Here is a 19,709-nt window from a genome sequence, read left to right as displayed (position 1 = left end):
TGATTTAGGTAATCATATCTGCTTTTTATAATTATGGTTTTTGGTGTCTGTTATGGTTGGTTTCAAACATTTTTAGAAGTTGTAGAAATAGATAAGAAATTGTATTTGTTAAGCTTATTTTGATTAAATTTCTGTTAATTTATAAATAAGTACAGTAGTGTTTCTTAAATAAAAAAATTTACACACACACACACACATATAATAGAACTATTTTTATTTTATTTTTAACAACATGCTAGTGACCTTTATCATAGTGTTTTGTTAGCTGGATTCAGGGGTAATTTGTAATTAAAAATGCTTTCCTTCATCAAATTTATTTTCAGAGCTTACTATTGGATATTATTACCTCTACTGTTTAATAACCAAGATCTAACTTCAGTTCAAGTTATTGGAGAACAAATAAGCCAGAATTGGACAGAGTTGCTCAAAGAATGCTTGTCCCGGATTCTGGCATATATATTCCCATGGTTTGGAGTGAGTGAACAGGATCCAATTGCAAAAGAAAAACAACAACAAGCAGTTCGGGGTCATCGACTCCTTGAAGACACACTTACTAAAAAGGTATAGATAGTACTAAGTTGTTTTTTTGTTTTGAGAATTTTATACTACTTAAACTAAATTTATATTTTTAATCTTAATGTAAAACAGAATGTATAAATATATGTATATAAATTCTTAATCTTTTCACATTTAATTTCTGAAAGTGATTCTGTGATGTTTCTTCAGGTGATGGAGAACATTCTGGAGCTGGACCAAGTAATCATCCATCTATTATCCACTTTGCAGGAAGACCAGTCAGACTTTGATGAATATGACATAAGTGTTCAGTGGTAGGTGAAAGGATGGTTTTTATTACAGTATCTCAGTATTAGGTATTGTAAATTATTTCATGGTGATATTGTTATTAACACTGTCTTTACTGGCTAGCACATAAAGATAAAACATGTACTAGTTGGCTAATATGAATGCCTTTATATGGTTCTATGTATTGAAGTGAGATGTTTAATATTGAAAGGAAATGTTCTTGCTAATACTTCCTGATATCATTTTTGTGGCTGCTTATTGGATTACTCTTCAGAGAATGTTCCTGTTTGGCTTTCTATTATAAATGAAATTATATGACCATTGTTATTTAATAACATAATAAATGCACTCATCTTCTAAGCTATAGGTTCAAGTGTCTAGATTTTTTACATCAGAACTGGAGATGCTGTATTAGGATTGTGGAAGTCAAAGTTGGAAATAAAAAATAACAGATGCTGAGGGACATCAGAAATTTATCTTATTGCTGTCATTCGGGTTTAAGATGTGTTTGCATGTGCAAATATATATGTATGTGTATGTGTATAATTCCTCATTCCATTTTTTTTCTTTATGAAGCATTCCTCCAGCAAATCCTCCATGTTTCTCGGCTAATGTTCTTCGTGAAACATGGAAATATCTCATGACATGTTTCAGATCAGGCCAGCCAGAGAGTTTAGTGCACATTCTCTGTCAGAAAAAGGTTAGTTTAAATTTGCAAATTTTTTTGTAAAATAAGTTTACTTGTGGTGATGAGATAATCTTTTAAATTGATAGATCATCTTAATAGGTATGAAACTTCATTTTCAAATTTTCGTAGGATTGGTAACTTGTACTTTTTACAACATCAAAAAGCATCATTATTGAACGTATAGATATTTTATTCAATTTTTTTAACACTGCATTAATAAAAAAATAACTTAAATAAACATCCTCAGATTTGAAACACCAACACAACACCAAAACAAACAATGTAATAACTACAAGACCTTTTAAAATATAAATTTTATTTATTTTTGGACAACTCATGATTTATAATAAAATAACTGTTACATGATGTAGGATATACTGTGCCATTATGTCCTTAGTCCTTGACCTGAAAGCCTCTTTCCATGCGCCCTCATACAGCAACAATACCAATAAGCCAAATGACATCATCTGCTGGTCCATACTATTTAAATAAATTATCGTAAAGAATATAATCTAAAGTATTAAATTATATGAAGGATTTATCTTTCTCTACATATGTTTAAAACTTACCTCCAACATCCTTTTATATGTCGTATAAAGCTGTTCTTTCCCTAGTGGCTCAGTAGTAAGTCCTTGGGCTTATAATGATAACAAAACAAGTTTAAATACTTATTGTGTATCTTTCTGCTTCATAAATAAACAAAAAGAAAATGTTCAACTCTTGCATGTATCTTTGCCAAATGGTCTTCATGTGAAACTGCCATTCAAACCTTACTTCACAACAGGTTGAGTAACTGCATACAAGATATGAATTGCCAAAGGAATTACTTCAAGAACATAAAGAATCATACAGGGAAAACAAATTAAAGTAAAGTATTACCTTTTCTGTAACATACAAATAATACAAAACTCATTATTTCAAGACAAGATATAAGTGCTGCATTCTATCAAATAGAATCCAAGTAGAAATTTAGAAATTGTCAGTCCATGTGAGGAATAAGAGAGCTCTACAGCAAATAAATTGTGAGAAAGAAAATACTTCCAGCCTTTATATTATATATTTATGAATTTATTAATCTTTAAGAATTATAAGTTGTAACAAAACTTAGATGTGAAAACAATTTGCAACAAATTTTTGCAAAATCGTTAGAGATTTCTGGCTTTGTTTTATACATTGAAAAATTCCATATGCATGTATGAGAAATTTAACAATTTTTGTCGTCTCAATAAAGAATTACAACAGAAAAGCATCAATCCAAAATTAGTGCTAGTGGTTTGGATTTTTTAGAGTTATTTTATCCAAAACAAATGTTCATAAAACATAAGCAAAAAGAAAATTTTCAACCTTAACTTTTAAGCTGTAATTTTGTTTTGTAGATGATTTGAGAGGAGAGATCTGACAGAATTTTGTTCAAAATATATCATCATCATTTTGCTCTGTAAAAACATGAGATATTATCCTGAAAAGGGCTAATAAACAAGTTTTATTTTGATTCTCCAACTTATTTCTCATTGTTTTGTCCCAACTTGTGTAATTGTATACTCTCATCTGCTTAGCTTTCTAATAAAGATTGATAATAAAAAATTTATGCCTGTGAGGTCATTAAGCTAGATTTACATTTGTACTTGTACCATTGAATCCTTGGGAAGTTTTCTGGAAAACTAATTCATATTTCTTGCAATACTCTGCTTAATTATCATGCTGGTATATCTCTTCCACTGTAAACCATTTAATAATCTCATATTAGTTTTTGTATGAAAATTGGGTTTAGATATTGATCAAGTGGCATTCCAGTTTTAAGATAAGGTTTATCGTATGTTCTTTTCAGTTTTTTTTGTGATTATTAACAAGTGTTATTTTTTTAAATAAGCCATTTTGTATGTTTTTAATATGTATGTTGATTAAAGCTTAATCTGCATTTAGCATGTGTAAATATTTATTTTCTAGTTTATGAGTTAGAATTAGATACTTTACAACTGTATGAATCTTTTTACAGGACAGCATACAACAAGTGTTGCTTTCTCTAAGAGTTAAGCTTTCTCAGGCACACAGAACTCATGAAAAACAAAGGGTTATGTTGATGTATTTATTGTGTAGTGAAATACTTCTTCCAGAACTTAGGACTGGTATTGGAGGATCTTGGCTGTTTGTCATCAGGGATTTTGTTTTCACTGCTTTATGGCAATTAAACATAGAAGGGTATGTATTGATGTGTAATTAGGTATCTTTATATCTTGAACCTGAAAGTGATTAAAAAATTAAAAATATGATAGAAATACTTAATATTTTAAAATCTCTCAGTGTTTTAGCCAAAATGGGAATTCAAATTTTATTACCCAGTATCTGCTTTAAAACCAGATATAGAATTCATGTATTCACATTCCAAAATAACAACCAGGAAGAAATTATGTAAATCAAGAGGTCATGCAGCAATGCAAATAGTTACAACAGAAGTATTATTATTAAAAGTGTAATCATGATGTTAAGGTACCTTCACAATAGAAAATTAGGTGTTATTAATTGTTCCAAAATTCAAAGAAAATTGTCAACTTTTCAAAACAAAGTAGGAACCAGACTACGATATTTAATTGTTGAAGGTTATTGTAGCTGCTTTTAAGTAGTATGAAGTGAAGATCTACTTGATATTTGGCAAAAATTGCTGTAATTATTTCTATGCAATGTGAATTGATTAGAAACTGGACAGCATTAGCAAATTATCAAGAATTAATGTAACTATTTTTAGGCAATGTGAAATAAATAGTTACTATTAAAACTATATGATACTACTCTGAAGATTAAGCTGTTTATAAACAATTTGAATAGTTACTTGAACTGCATAAAGTTACCACTCGTATTTAGCCCTTCCTGTAACAATGTATGGTAAATGGTTGCTGAAAAAAACATGAAATTTCTGAGATTATATTATTGAGATATAATTTTGAGAATTACCTTATGTGATTAAGTTTATATAATACTTATTCTTGAAAAATAACATCTCTTCAAATGCACATTGAGAACTCTGCTTATACTCAGAAAAGTTTAGATTTGGAATAGAATATTCCATTAACCTTTATATTTTAAAGTACTTTATATCACATATTTTGAATGTAGTTTCAGTTTATTGGTGTATAAAATAATATCTAAGTTAAATTTTTTTTATGAATAGAACTTAAATTATTTTGGTAAATTAAAACTTTTTGTTTGATCAGTATTTATTTTTTTTACTTTTATGGAAATCCATTTAGTCATTTCTATTCATGAATGGTCTGTCAGGTAGCAGGTAACATTGTACTAGTTCTTGAATACTTAAATGATCATTTGGTCATGATTCACTCTTTCAATTCCACAATTGTTTCTTCCACCAACTGTCCAGGAAATACCCATTTTAGGATGTTTTGCTTTTGGATATTGGACATATTTTTGGGGACTCATTCATTTTCAATTTATTTTGTTGCATGTCATTTGCTAGGAGGTAAGAACTTGATGGTAGAATGCCTCTCTTCTCTGATCCACATACTAACAATGGAGTAATTGTTACATATCCAGGTTTTTTGTGGGAGTTATTGTTGGTTTGGCATGCCTCTTAAAGTTGCCTTTGTAGTAATTTGTAACTTTGGGTTTTCTCTTTTATTTCTTATGTTCCTTATCCTTTGGCTGTCAATGCTCTCAGTGGTGCCTTCCTTTCCATTTCATCTCCTCAACTGGATCCTTGCCTTTTTATTGTCAGCACATCTTTAGCTGGTTTAGTCTTGATTTCTTCTACCTCTCTGCTTAGAATCTAGACCCTCTCCCATTACTTTTTTCTGTGTCCATACTGGGTTTTTTCAATATCAAACTTCTTTCATTCTTCATATGTGGGAATTGTCTGGTCTGTCATTCATCTGGTTAGACTCTGATTGTGTGGCATTCTTATCACACTCCTCTCACCTTTCCATTATGTGTATTTTTCAGTGAAAGTGGCAAAGGCAGGTCTGTTGTACTCCTCCTGCCACTTCTTTTCTCTTGGCCATCATACTGTGAACCATGAACCACTTTTATACCTTTTTACCTGGTCTTTCTTCCATGGTTTGTCAGTCTCTGCCTTTGCTGGTTATTGGGAAATCATGTACATTGCATTTCACCTGTCTCTTCCACTATGTTTTGTACCTTCGTTCTTCCCTAACCTCTTTGACCATCTCACATGTATGACTGAGACTTCACTGTGGTTCTTCTGACTCCCATGCATCCTTTGTTTAAGCTGTTGGTTTCTTGCTTTTTGTTCTTTCTTTCCCACTTAATTTCTTTCTTCTTTTCGCCTGTCATTCAGATTGTGCTGTGGATTGTTCCCACACCTTTTTCTTCTGCACTGATACAAGTAATAAAAAACATTTTGTAAATATAAAATGCTGTAGGAATAGCAGTGTCAAAAAGAATACAAACAAGAATGTAGGGATGATACAGCTATGTATGGATCATCTTTACGTGATTTTTGGTATTTTTAACATGCTGGCCATAGGATGAGATCTTTGAAGCAGGCATGTGGATGATTCTCCACACATTTATCTTTCATTATTTACATCATATGAATGTTGTGCCTCCTGCTGGATTTCATTTTCCATTGGTTTCTGTTCTTAATTCAATCCCATTGGGACCAAAGTAAGTCTACACTTTTACAACTCTAAAATGAGGGGTTCAATCTCTCTCAATAGACACAGCAGATAACCTGATATGACTTTGCTGTACAAAGAACATGCACTCATTTGACCCACTTTTGACATATTTAGTCAAAATATGTGTTGAGTGAGGATAATGGAAAGTACTCATGCTATCTGCCCTGTCTCTACTAGTGACCACTGTCAGAGAGGGTATTCTGCAAGACCATTTTAGGTATCTTTGTGGTACATATATTTATTACTTCACCTGATTTAGACAATATTTATTTCACGGCCTATCATGGAAAAACCCATTACTAGAAAGCGTTCTGTGCACTTTCTTGGCTCATACTTGAGGGCTTTTCAAAGTAGGGTTATATGGTCAACAATTGCACTGTCTTCAGTAGAATACCTTTTCAGCTAGAGGCCAGGTGAAAATTAAGGCACTTTTCCAGGTCTCTTCAGTGCAGATTACCCTCATTCACCAGTTCCTTGCTGCTGGGATGGTGGACTTTGGAAAATCCTCACCTTTTTGGCTTCACACAATATGGCTAGAAGTAGTGGTGGTGGTGCCGCCAATGTAACACACGTAATTTCAGCCAGAGCCTATTCAGTGCACTTGAAGTGAGCAAAAAACTTACAAAAATATGATACTAAACAAATGTTTCCTTCTCTTGCAGCCAGATACTGTTCAGTAGAGTTGAGATGCTAACTGCTTGTCTGCAAGTACTTTGATGGACATGTTTTCATACTATCTATACCTGTATTACATGGGGTTATTTGCCTCATTTTCCCTTACTTTTTTTGGTGAAGTGTATAATTTGGGAGATATGATATGTGGTTTGTCCCTATAGTGCCTCTGCTATCACATTTCACAAGCCACAAGCTTCCACTTTGGGTACATCTAGGCAAGATTTTGCTCTTGCCCTTCCACTAATTCAACAAAATTTAACATTTTTTCTGCTAGAAAAATGAATTTCCATGGCCCACTCCCTTCCTCATATGTTTGCTACCCATCATACCCACTTTTGATGCACATTTTTTACTTTGTTTCATTAAAGAATGAAATTATGACTGAATTATGCCTAGGAAGAGTTATTGTGTATATAGGTTGTGTTGCTCTCTTATTGGTGGAGGACTTTTGTTGCATACGATGTCATCATGCTCCAGCATAGTTTATTTTAAAACATTAAATTAGGTGGGAGTTGCCTCAAGGCTAATGGCAAGCAACTCTCTTGTGCTGGAAGTGTAGGGATGATAGATATTCTTCATATGGAGATGAGTGTTGAGCAGAAATATGTTTTCTTTATAGGAAACTATTAACATTTTAAAGAGATTCCTGATGATTCCTGTTTTTTTTTAGGATTGTGGAAAGGTTTCTAATAACATAAACTTCCAAGTATATGAATTTACAAAAAACTGGTGACATGAAATCCACTCCCACTTTTTTCAATGAAAAACATTTTTTTTAACTATTTAAAGAAATAACTAAAGTAGTTTGTAAAAACATGTTATCTGTTTCATACCTAAACAAACAATTTTAAAATCATGAAATGTCATGAAATTTTAATAGATTTCAGTATTTGATAAACCAGCTTGCAGTGATATCTTATTCTCACTTACTCTTTAGTGTAGTATAATATTTATACCTAAACATTTTAAGCATATATATATATACCTGCTTTGTTCTTTCAGGTTTGTATAAAAAACTTTTTTTTTGTAAAATATAGTTTATCTTGTTACTTATTTTTGAAAGTGTTATTTCATTATTCTGTTAGCTACAAAGATGATGCTATCCCTATCCTGTGCATTGAGTTACTTGCCAGGACACTCCATACAGCTGTGGAGCCTTATCCTCAGGTGATTTAACCTGCTTCTACTAAGGCTTAATATACACATGATATTTTGTTAACAGTGTCTTGTTTAATTATATTTGTGCTATTTTAATTAGAATGTTATTTTTTATTTTTTTTATCTTTATTAAAAATTGTAATAATTGAATATATTTCACACGAATACACTTCAAAATAGTGAGATAAAAAGGATTTCCAAGTTTATTGCTAAAAGATAGAAAACAATTTCTCCCTAGAGCTTTTATGTATGAATAATTAAGCACAATTTTTAAACCATTAAGATGGATTAAACTGGTGAAGAAAAACTATCTCAGAAAAACTGTAGAAATTGTAAAAACAAATATAAAAATTAAAATAGTTTAGTAGAATAGGCTGTCTTGAAAGTAATTTTTGTGGTATTTTGATTTATAAGTATAAAGTACTTGTGGCAAAATCCCGATTAAACCTCAATTTTGTCTGACCATTATACCCTTGACATCATACACTGATTGTGTTAAGAACTCAACCTTGAGATTTTTTATTTCAGATTTTTAGGATTAGAAATTGCTAATTTAACACTATAAACAGTTAAGCCTAAGTTACAAACTTTTGACATCCATTAACTTTCTTTAGGTCCCCCCACTGGTACAGCTGTAAGTCTAAGGTTTTACAAGTCTAAAATCAGGGGTTTGATTCCCCTCAGTGGACTCAGCAGATAGTTCAATGTGGTTTTGCTATAAAGAAACACACAAAACTTTCTTTGGATATACTTTAGTTTTTCAAATTTTTTTCACCTAAAATACTTAGGAAATAGCTTCAATGAGCTCAGTTTCCCTACTATCCTATCATGAGCTATTATTTTATGTTTTTATTGTATGTTTTCTCAAATTCATTTTTTTTAAATGTTACAGTTTTAGATATTTATTCCTGACTCCTTTATGTTACTGCAGTAAAAATATAAAGTTTGGTAACTAAACCAGTTTCCACATTGAATAATTAAATTAATTAAATGAAGTATCCTGTTGTGTAAAGCTTGAAATTTATTTACTGTTGGATACACAGAAATTTATATCTATGGTTATGGTTTTTTATGAGGTTAACTTCAAGCATCATCAAGTGTGATGTCTGTAATCGGTGAACTTGTTGTATAGATAACAGTGGAGGATAACAGATGGATACATTGGTATTTGATTAGTTAGCTTAGAAAGATATGAAAAACGTAAAAAATGCAAATTTTTAAAATGATCAAACAGTTAATACTATTTTTCAACACATGAGAAATCTTGTTCATCAGAACTTGATGTAAACAAAAATTACCTGTTTGTCAAAAGGACAACCTGATCTGTATAAGCGGTTGTTTGGAATGATGTATTGTTTGCTAAATATAAATATAGATCCTAAAAAAAAAAGGATCCAGATACTACAGTATTGATGTACAGACTCTTAAAAAGATCCATTTACAAGTATTTTGATTTGTTTATATCTTCTTTGTTTCCAGAAAGTATAATTAATGTTTATTTTGCAATTTTGCATCTTTATTTATTTTATTCAACTAATTTTTGATGCCAGAAAGTTTAATTACATTGGGAAAAAATAAGCCCAAACTATGTTAATTACATAGTGCCTTAAGGAAACAAACAGCCAATGATATGTGAGACTTTTAAACACAACAGCAACCTTGGACAATCATGCTCAATGTTTTCGTTTTAGTCAGTTTGGCCTCTCACCAAGTACAATAAATTAGTTTGTAGGAAGACTGGACTTGCATTGGAGGTCTCACACATACTTGTGCACTGTAATATGTACACAGTGCCTGAATGTTGCACATGTGCACACACACTGCTGATATATAGTATCGTTCATACTCATAGCTTGTATTAATCTAGAGAGACCCAAGACTAGTGATATTTTATTTATTGTTATTGTGCTCATGGCAAGTTTAATAAAATTTTATTTGCACTTATTATTATAGTTTTGTTTAATTCATGGATTTTTCCACTTTTCTCATGGTAGCTATGTTTTCTGTATATCCTAGACTTGATTGGTTTTATTTGTCAAAATTTAGCCTTAAGCCTATATGTGCATAATCAGAAGGGAGGTCAGTGTTTCAACTATGTTGATTAATGATAAAAATTCTGAGTTTGATTTTGTAAACTTGATTGTTTTATTTCTTACTGAAGATTTATCAGTAAAAATGTGAGCAATTGATATGAGTTTTATTGTCATAAGCACCTATACTAGAAATTTATTTCATTAAAATACTTGTGTTATCAGGATTTGTTTTTGTTATGAATTTGTACCCATCCATGTATATATGTACAAACATTGTACAATACAATATGTGGTTGTAGTTTTGTTTTAGGTTTATGTACTGAGTAAGTGTACATGTTACAATTTGTTTTAATATGGATGAATATTGATTGAAATGCTAAATGTTTTTTACTGTTAAATTTTGTGTACTTGAGAATGAGAAAACCAGTGAGTGAATCATTGTGAATGTTTTAAAAATAAATATTTCTCACTGTAACAGCTGTAACTTGTTAAAAAATTGTGATAATGTAACTGATTGAGCCGTACATACTGTACTGTGTTACTACATCTGCCATTCATGCTCAGTTGAACTCCATACAAAATGTATATGCAACTTCTACACAACAGAAAGTTTATTGAAGAAAACATCATTATGAGTCAATCACAAAAGTGAAATTTTTCTCAAAATTTTTGAACTACCTTTGATGGATTTGTACTAACATGTCTGTTGTACAAATTACATTTTTTTTAAACAAAAGAAATGGACCAAAAGATTTTTTTGGGGGGTTCAAGTTTTTAAGTTTACATATGATTTTGATTGAGGATTGGAGTCAACATAAAGTGTGTATTGTGGATATGAGTAAGTGTATTATCAGCTGCAATGCTGTTTTAAGTAAGGGTTTTTTTGAGGGTGCTTGTTGTCTGTCGGACAACATGGGGATTTACGTTAGTCATCCAAGGAAGATTTTTGTCATCTTGGATGACATTAAAATTGATTCCTGATCATAAAATCAACTGTAAATCAGCAAAAGTAATATATGAAAATAAAAATTGTGTCAAAAGACAAACTGTAGAAGGTTCATTAAGCTAAAGGTTGCCAAACGTCAACCATAATTGAAGACCAGTTTAAATTTCTTATGTATATATGCTTTTATACGTGTCTTGCAAAATTATATAAATTTTTTAGAATAGTTTCATAAGTGTCACTGCTTGAGTGCATAAAATATAAAAATTTATTAATGTTGTTTCTTAAATTCAATTTATACCTGTTAAAGCTTGATGGCTTTGCCAATGCTCTTGTAATATATATATATATTACTGTGAGTTTCATCATTGCTCTCTTGTGAAAGCTGTTTTCTTTATCAGTATACAAAAATTTCTGTTAACAATAACAAAATGAATAATCTCTTATAACATTCTTTGTCAGTATTTGAAACTTATTTTAATAATAAAATTGATTAAAGATAGTTAAGAAAATTAGTTTTTATGTATCATTGCTTAAGGGTTTTAATTAATATTAATTTGTGAAAGTAGTTTTATAAATCACCACCAGAGGGATCCAACATTACTTACTAATATCTTTTGTGTTTAAAGACATTGCTCTAACCTTCACTGCTATGTTTTCAAACTTTTAATTGTAGTACTTCATGGAAAACTGACATTCCAGTATATAGATAATGCATTAAAGAATTACCATATACATTTTTGTTATTGTTTATAACTGACAATTAAAATTTCTAGGCATAAAAATAAAAATTGATATATTTTTTCAGGAAGTTAGCATTTTATTGCCAGAAATTGTAAGCTGTTTAATTCCACATAGTTTATCAAGTTTTAAAGTAGGGGAAAAGGTAAGCCATAACACTGGATAAACTTTTTTTATAATTTTTTAATTATTTAAATTTAATTCCTGTGTAAGCAAAAATTAAGTTGATAATCTTTACAGTAGCTGCTAGTCTTTTGTGTATGAAAATCATAACATGTTAATATTATTGGTAGTTTATTTGTATGTTGTAATAAATCTTTGTGTATAATGTTTGTGGGTTTTATTTGTAAATATAATATGTAATATAATCAAAATATTGAATTTAATGTTGTCAATCTGCATAAACATTATTTTATGGAAGAAATATGTTGGTGATTACACAATCCCACAAGAATATGGTAAATAATGCCTAAAAAACACTTCATTTTTTCACATAGTGATAATGAGAAACAGATAGTTTTCCTGTGACAGTTACTTGATGTTATACATGTTTTGAATTAGTAGTATGTTTCTCTAGGTCAGAAAAGTCCTGCATTTCCTAGTTGTTGATTGTGCAACTGTCCTTGGTGATGCTGTGTCCAGATTGCCTCCTTTTCCTGATGCTGTTGTGCTTGAAACAATTAGGGCACAACAACAGAATCATATGTACAGGAATGGCCCATTTGATCTGAAAGAGGTAAAGATCTCATACTTATTTTTACTGTTGATTGAACTAACATTGTAAATATTTTTTTATGAAAATCTTAAAATGACACAAAATATTTTGTTTTTATCTTTATTTATATATTTAGGGCAAACTTCCTGCAGTATTTTTTATTCTCCCTCTTTTTTGTTATTTTTTTATATTTCTTTTTTTCTTTACAAAAAATTTTAGTGTTGTTCTTTTGGACATCATCACAACTTGTGATTGATCAAAGAATGTTTGATTGAAGGTGACCTTTCTATAACAGTCATTTCATTATCCAAGTGAAACTGTCTGAGGAGCTCTTATCGTTTAAGATGCTCCTTGTAATATGATTTATGAATTAATACTTCATACATATTAATTTTAAACTAGAAGTACAACAAAGTTTGGTTTTTAACTTTTTTATAGCTTTCTTTAAAAAATAAAGGAAACATTGAGAAGTATTATTCAAAACATGCATCTTAGAAATTATTCAGTTTTAGGTAAGTGAACAGTGAAGACACACGGTTTGACAAGATTAAAAAAAAATCTTGTTTTGATTAGAACACTGAAAGTGAAATGCCATTTATCTTATTAGTTGTTGAGGTAACAGTAAGTGATAATTTTTGTAATAATACAGCTTAAAATGATTTGTTCCTTGAAAATTGTCAAACTTTTCTTTAATTACATACTGTCCTGTTTCATCATTTTCTCATTATATTATATCTATTTTATGAAAAAATGTAGCTCTATTTGTTTTTTCTGTTTTTTATTTAAATTGGGTTGGGATGTTTGACTCTCCTTAACAACCAGCAGGTGATAAAATAATTACATTGAGTATGGTTGCAGGAACATAAAAGCTGACATAAAGCTAACCAAAACTGAATGTATTTTTGTTTTAATTTTCAAACTTTATAAACACAAAGCTGAAACAATATAAATTAAATTGATGTACTATAATCTTAAATACTAAAAAAGAAAAAGAAAAACACAACTGAATTAACTAACCTGTCAAACATGCTTGTATACACTGTGGTCAAGAAATGCCCTTAAGGTTAAAGAATATTTTTTTACTCACCTACCAATGAGATGGGTAAAGCAAATTAATATAAAAGCATTAACAAACAAAGTCATTGAGGTGAACATAGAAAATTGCCAATAAATTAGAAAGTGAAAAAAATTATTTTGAAATAAGAAAAGGTAACTTGGTGAAAACAAGAATGTCAGATCACTGTAGTAACAATTGATTGAACATTTGATTATTTTTAAATGTTTACTGTAATACACAAATAATATTCACATCAGAATTAACACACCTGTGTGAAGAATAGTTTCCAAAGCTAATTTTTATATCAGTTCCTGTTTAATTTTTAATTGTTCTAACATAATAAAGAAATTATTATTTTTTACATTTGTTAAACTTCATGAAACTATTTTATATATCTGTTGCTGAGCATGAAGAAATTTCAGTTTGTTTAATAAAAGGTTAAGTAATCTTTATACATATTTTATGAAGAAGAAATTTTATGTTCTATTTAGTGTTATTATGATAAAAGTTTTTAAAGCATAAAGTTTCGTGTTTCTTGTCATTACTACTGTGTGTGTGTGTGTATCTGAGTTATGAGAAGTTTAAGAAATACTTTTACATCTTCTTTTATCACATAATTATTTTAACTTCAAAGAAGTTATAATTAATACCAGCAAATAAAGTTGTACTGCAACACAGATATGTCAAGTAATTTTTTAAAAGTTGATGCCATCAAAAACTACAAATTACTATAAATACTATCAGTCTGTGAAATTTTTAAGTTATTTCATCTTATCTTTATTATACAGAGTAAATGGTTAAAAAAGGGATATTAAAATAATTATAAAAGTAATTATCATGATATTTACAATGAATTAGTATATAGCATTCATTTTCATGAGAGATTTGACAAATATAAAAAGAACATTCACAATTACTGCTTATTTGTCAAAGATTTTGATATATGTATGTTTACATGAGAGTGTTACAGATGTTAAACGCCTGCAAACATTTTGACAAATTAATGTTAATTCAAAAACATGACAGATATCAAAAATATCTAAATGTCTGACTGAAGCTAACTTTATACTTGTGTGTTTTTCTTTTTCAGGAGATCCAACATTTCCTTAACTCCACCAACCATGGCCAAAGTAGTTGTGAAGCAATTAGGCATATACACAAAGAAATTCGGGAGAAGAAAGAAGAACTGAAAAAACTATTGGAAGACCTACAAGGTTTGTGTTTAAAATTTAAATGTTCACTTGAGTATGTACAGAGGTGTGGGGTACATCATCCTCCATAATATAGTACAAGAATGATACAGAGGGTTGGGGTACATCATCCACCGTAATATAGTACAAGAATGATACAGAGGGTTGGAGTACATCATCCGCCGTAATAGTACAAGAATGATACAGAGGAGTAGGGTACATCATCCACCGTAATACGAGGTCTGTTCAAAAAATACGCGGACTGTTTGAATTGCGTGGCTCCAGTTGGTTCCAGGGGAATCCGCTTGGTGTCGCTAGGTTCGCACAGATCAGCTGATTACGACGCCATTTCCTGATTGCAGATATCTTCATTTGTATATAAGCTACGCGGTTTTAAGTGAAGTGCGATTTTTTCGTTTGGCGGATTTCAGAATGAATGACCTGAAGGAGCAACGACTTGCTGTGAAATTTTGTTAAACTTGGAAAATCTGCGACTGAAACTTTTGCTGTGCTTAACACGGTTTACGGTGATGTTGCTATGAAGCGTACGGCATGTTTCAAGTGGCATGAACGTTTTAAGGATGGTCGACAGTCCATTGAAGATGATGAGCGTCCTGGACGTCCTTCCACGTCAACTGATGACCCTCACGTCGACAAAATCAACACCCTGGTGTGGGCAAATCAACGTCTGACTGTCAGAGAGCTTGCTGAAGAGTGTGGGATATCAGTTGGATCTTGTTACGAGATTTTGACCGAAAAATTGAAGATGCATCGCGTTGCTGCAAAATTTGTGCTCATTCAGCCCTTAGAACTCGTGAGGTTTTGGCCAAACGCTCGATCACTGTTCTTTCCCACCCTCGATACTCACCTGACCTTGCTCCTTGCGATTTTTTCTTGTTCCCCAAACTCAAAAGATCCTTGAAAGGAAGAAGATTTGAGACGATTCCGAGATTAAGGCAAATGCGACGAAGGAGCTGGAGGACATTACAAAAGAAGCGTACCAGGACTGTTTCAACAAGTGGAAACACCGTTAGGATAAGTGTGTGCGTTGGGGAGGAGAGTACTTTGAAGGGGTCCCAGACCTGTAACTTCTAAATAAAGTACATTTTGTTTTATGACGTCAGTCCACGTATTTTTTGAACAGCTCTCGTATAGCACAAGAATGATACAGATGAATGGGGTATCATCCACTGTAATATGGTACAAGAATGATACAGAAGGGTGGGGTACATCATCCACTGTAATAATACAAGAACGATACAGAGGGGTGGGGTATATCATCCACTGTAATAATACAAGAACGATACAGAGGGGTGGGGTACATCATTCACTGTAATAATACAAGAACGATACAGAGGGGTGGGGTACATCATCCACTGTAATAATACAAGAACGATACAGAGGGGTGGGGTACATCATTCACTGTAATCGTAGAAGAATGATGCAGAGGGGTGGGGTACATTATTCACTGTAATCGTAGAAGAATGATGCAGAGGGGTGGGGTACATTATTCACTGTAATAGTAGAAGAATGATGCAGAGGGGTGGGGTACATTATTCACTGTAATAGTAGAAGAATGATGCAGAGGGGTGGGGTACATTATCCACTGTAATAGTACAAGAATGAGTACCTTGGGTTTTAGCACAACCCCTTTTTCTGTCACTAATGTTCTTCTGCATGATGAATTGGTTTATTGATTATTGCTCTACATTTCATTTCCCGCTGCAGTAGACTTTTGCACAATACACTATGGCTATTTCTGTTCCTTTCTTTACATGCTTTCCAAAGTTCATCAACCATATGGAGAAAATGACTTCTGAGTGTCTGTTGGAGCAACTCAGAGGCACAAAAGCTCATGGAAGATGTCTGTCAATGGAATAGCATGAAGTCCTGTTTATATATATATATATATATATATCTTTTGGTGTAATGGGTGTGCTGACTTTCACATGTGGTTTAATGTTTTGTTTTGATGCTGATATACCTTACTGGCATCTAACCTGTAAAAACATAATTTATGCCCTTATGTCATTGCAATACCAGTACATTAGTGTATAATATTTAGAGCTCATCTTGACATCCTTCTGGACTCCTCATTTGTTCAAATTTAAATTGCACTAGAGCCATAATTCTCAACTGTTGTCACATTTTTGGTAAAACTATTGATATAGTTCAACACTACAAGTATTACCTTTCTGCAAGATGCTAAAGAAATCATTTTTATGTACTATTTCATTTGCAGATTAGGTTGGGCATGACCTAGCAGTTAATATGAGGGACTGTAGATCTGAGAGTCCATAGTTCATGCCTTTATATTCCACACATACTCAAAGAAAAAATCATTCTCTGCACTTTAGGGCTGTTAGTGTGTTATAAGAGTGATAGTAAAAGTTGACTATTTTATTAGAGTAGCTCAAGAATTGCAGTGGATGTTATTGACTAATTGCCTTTTTTCTAGTCTTAATAGTTAACAAAATTATAGATGACTAGACTTGCAACAAGAAGGCCAAGGCTTTTAACTTGTGTAATCACAGGTTACAAGGATGGTCAAGGGCAAAGTGCAAATTATTACCACAAATTATGAAAACTCTCACATGACAGAGCTAACATCATGGGTTTTGTTTGTTATTTCTGTGAAAAAATATAAAACTCTTTATAAACTTTGAAAGCATGTTCTGAAAGATGTCAATTTCTTTTTCATACATATGTAAATATATATATATACAATTTGTGTTTTCAAAGAAATTAAATAAGTTTTAATTCTCATGATAAATTAGGTTTCAAACAAGAGATACTTTTGTCATTGTTTCATTCTTTGAATATTTAAGATTGTTTAATCTTGACTAGAGTAATAGTACTTCATTATGCACTAGCCTTTCTAACCTGACATTGTCCTGATGTTACTTGGACAGAAGGCCAATGTTTAGCTATTTTTATATAGAAAGGATCTAAATTTTGTTTTTTATGTAACAGTACACAATGAATAAGGTTACAAATACTGAAAAGAAATACACACTGTTTTCAAGCATTCTTTGAATATGAAATTAGATGGGAGAGCTTCTGTCTCACCATATTACTGTTTACTAATAAACTCTGTGTATGTGTTTACTTTTTTCTGTGTTTTTGCTTGTGTGATTTAGTCTGAAGCCCTGAGGTTTTAGTGATACCTAAAACCTATAAAAATTGAGCATTAATTGTTGGGTAAAATTATTTATTTTTGTTATAATACTGTATCATTGCACAGAGGTTCTCAAATTGTATTACAGTGTTTGACAATTTTTTTTATCTATGTAGAACTTACACACATTTTTTTTCAAAATAGTTTTTGAATACAAATGAACAAACATTTGAATATAATCATTTCTGCCAACAATGTGAATTCTAATATTTTTGTTTGTTTGAAAAAAAACTATTATGCATGGTTTCCTTTAAAAAAATATAAAACATTGTACAGAATTAAACCTAATCACTTGTTTAGTCCTTGATTCAACTGGTATAATTAATAACTCTGTCAGCTTGCCAAACTACTCAACTTTTTAATTTTTAATATAAAATCAAAGATAATACTTAAAAACTTAAACATGGTATCTTTATTAGGGACTAATTTATTATTACTGAAAATATCACTTACCTTTTGTGATACTCTTTCCAAATAGGCACTTCACCTCCTCTCACTGCTGATTCAGAAATTATTTTTATAAAATGATTGGAGAAAGTTTTTCATCATTCATAACCCTTTCAGTTTTTTGAAATAAGGTCAAATTTGTTTTTTTACTTCATGGTTAATAATTACTTTTATTTAAAAAGATTTTTGCCAATTTGAAAATCAGAAAGATGAATAAATATTTAAATATAATAATTTCCACCAATAATGTGAATCTAACAATTTTATACATGTTGTATGTTTGAAAACCTATTGCTACAAAACTGTTATTATTTGTTTATTCTTTAACAATTTGTTACACCAAGTGACAGATGGCAGCACATACTTTTATTGTGGTTAAAAATGCAAAATTATACGTCACAGAAAATTGCCAAAAGTTTTTTTGAGATAAAAATAATAATCAGATGCATACCTTCAGTATGCATGCAGAGTTTTAGATTTCTTGGTTCTTTCTGCTTGGAGCTATGATGCTAGCACATACTTAGAGTCCTCTCGGTGGGCTCAGCTCATAGCCCGATGTGGCTTTGCTATAAGAAAACACACACATATACTCAGAGGCCGTTTTATTAATTCAGATTAAGAAATAATAATGAAAACAAGATGGAAACAGTACATTTTTCCCTTATATCCTCTGATATGTACATGTGGAAAATTAACAAATACTGTTTAAACATTACAGTATTGTTTATACTCTGTGTTGTACATGAATCGTGATTCAGCTGTAACTTGAGTAGAAGTTTCTTAATGTTGGTGCTTGACATAGAACATAAAAACTGTTCATTAAGAGAATGTAAAACCAATGTGCATCCAACATGCGCTTGAAGTTTCTAATTTACAAGAAAAGTATGAATCGTCTGGATGTGTGACAGGATGATTTAGTATTCTAGATGGAATGCCATCGTCCATGACATTAGTTCTGTCTTGAATAGAGTATTCCAGAAGACTTTTGAGATACTCTGTTTTGTACTGTATTTAATTTAAAATACTGATTGTTTGGGTTGAATATATATTGAAACAGTTATAGTAAGTATTCAACTTTTATGTACTAAATGGGATGAACAAACATTAATAATTTTAAAGTGTTACTTAATTTTACTTATTAACGTTTTGAACAGCTTTGAGATATGACTCATTTTTAAATCCTAATTAGGTAGCTGAACAAATGATGTATCAGATAAAGCAAGGAATGACTAGCTTTTAAATATTGAGTAGCTGGCTGAATGCATTTTGAAACAATTTCCTGGAATGACTTTTTTTTTTAAATACTGAAATGGTTTGAAACTGGAATTAAGGCTAATGCAGTCCAATGGATGATCTGTTGGACCGTGGATCTGACGTTCTGTGGTTTATGTCCCATTCTAGCCAAAAACAAAAACTTTGGGACCATTAAAG

The 19,709-nt window shown here is 31.1% G+C and overlaps 1 protein-coding gene across 4 annotated transcripts in view; it reads left to right on the top strand.

Moving 5' to 3' along the window:
- The window catches only part of tefu (Serine/threonine-protein kinase tefu), a 177,522-nt gene that overhangs the window by 73,385 nt on the left and 84,428 nt on the right, over nt 1-19,709 (top strand). For all 4 annotated transcript variants that reach the window (XM_076495794.1, XM_076495786.1, XM_076495802.1 and 1 more), the window contains 8 exons: nt 324-561; nt 727-830; nt 1,381-1,504; nt 3,489-3,691; nt 7,902-7,983; nt 11,759-11,836; nt 12,269-12,427; nt 14,554-14,677. In XM_076495794.1, the coding sequence (XP_076351909.1) occupies nt 324-561; nt 727-830; nt 1,381-1,504; nt 3,489-3,691; nt 7,902-7,983; nt 11,759-11,836; nt 12,269-12,427; nt 14,554-14,677 (1,112 nt within the window). The remainder of the gene's footprint in view (nt 1-323; nt 562-726; nt 831-1,380; nt 1,505-3,488; nt 3,692-7,901; nt 7,984-11,758; nt 11,837-12,268; nt 12,428-14,553; nt 14,678-19,709) is intronic.

This window comes from Tachypleus tridentatus, chromosome 1, assembly GCF_004210375.1.
Source record: "Tachypleus tridentatus isolate NWPU-2018 chromosome 1, ASM421037v1, whole genome shotgun sequence".
Taxonomy (NCBI): Eukaryota; Metazoa; Arthropoda; class Merostomata; order Xiphosura; family Limulidae; genus Tachypleus; species Tachypleus tridentatus.
This window is presented reverse-complemented; position numbering and strand designations above follow the sequence as displayed.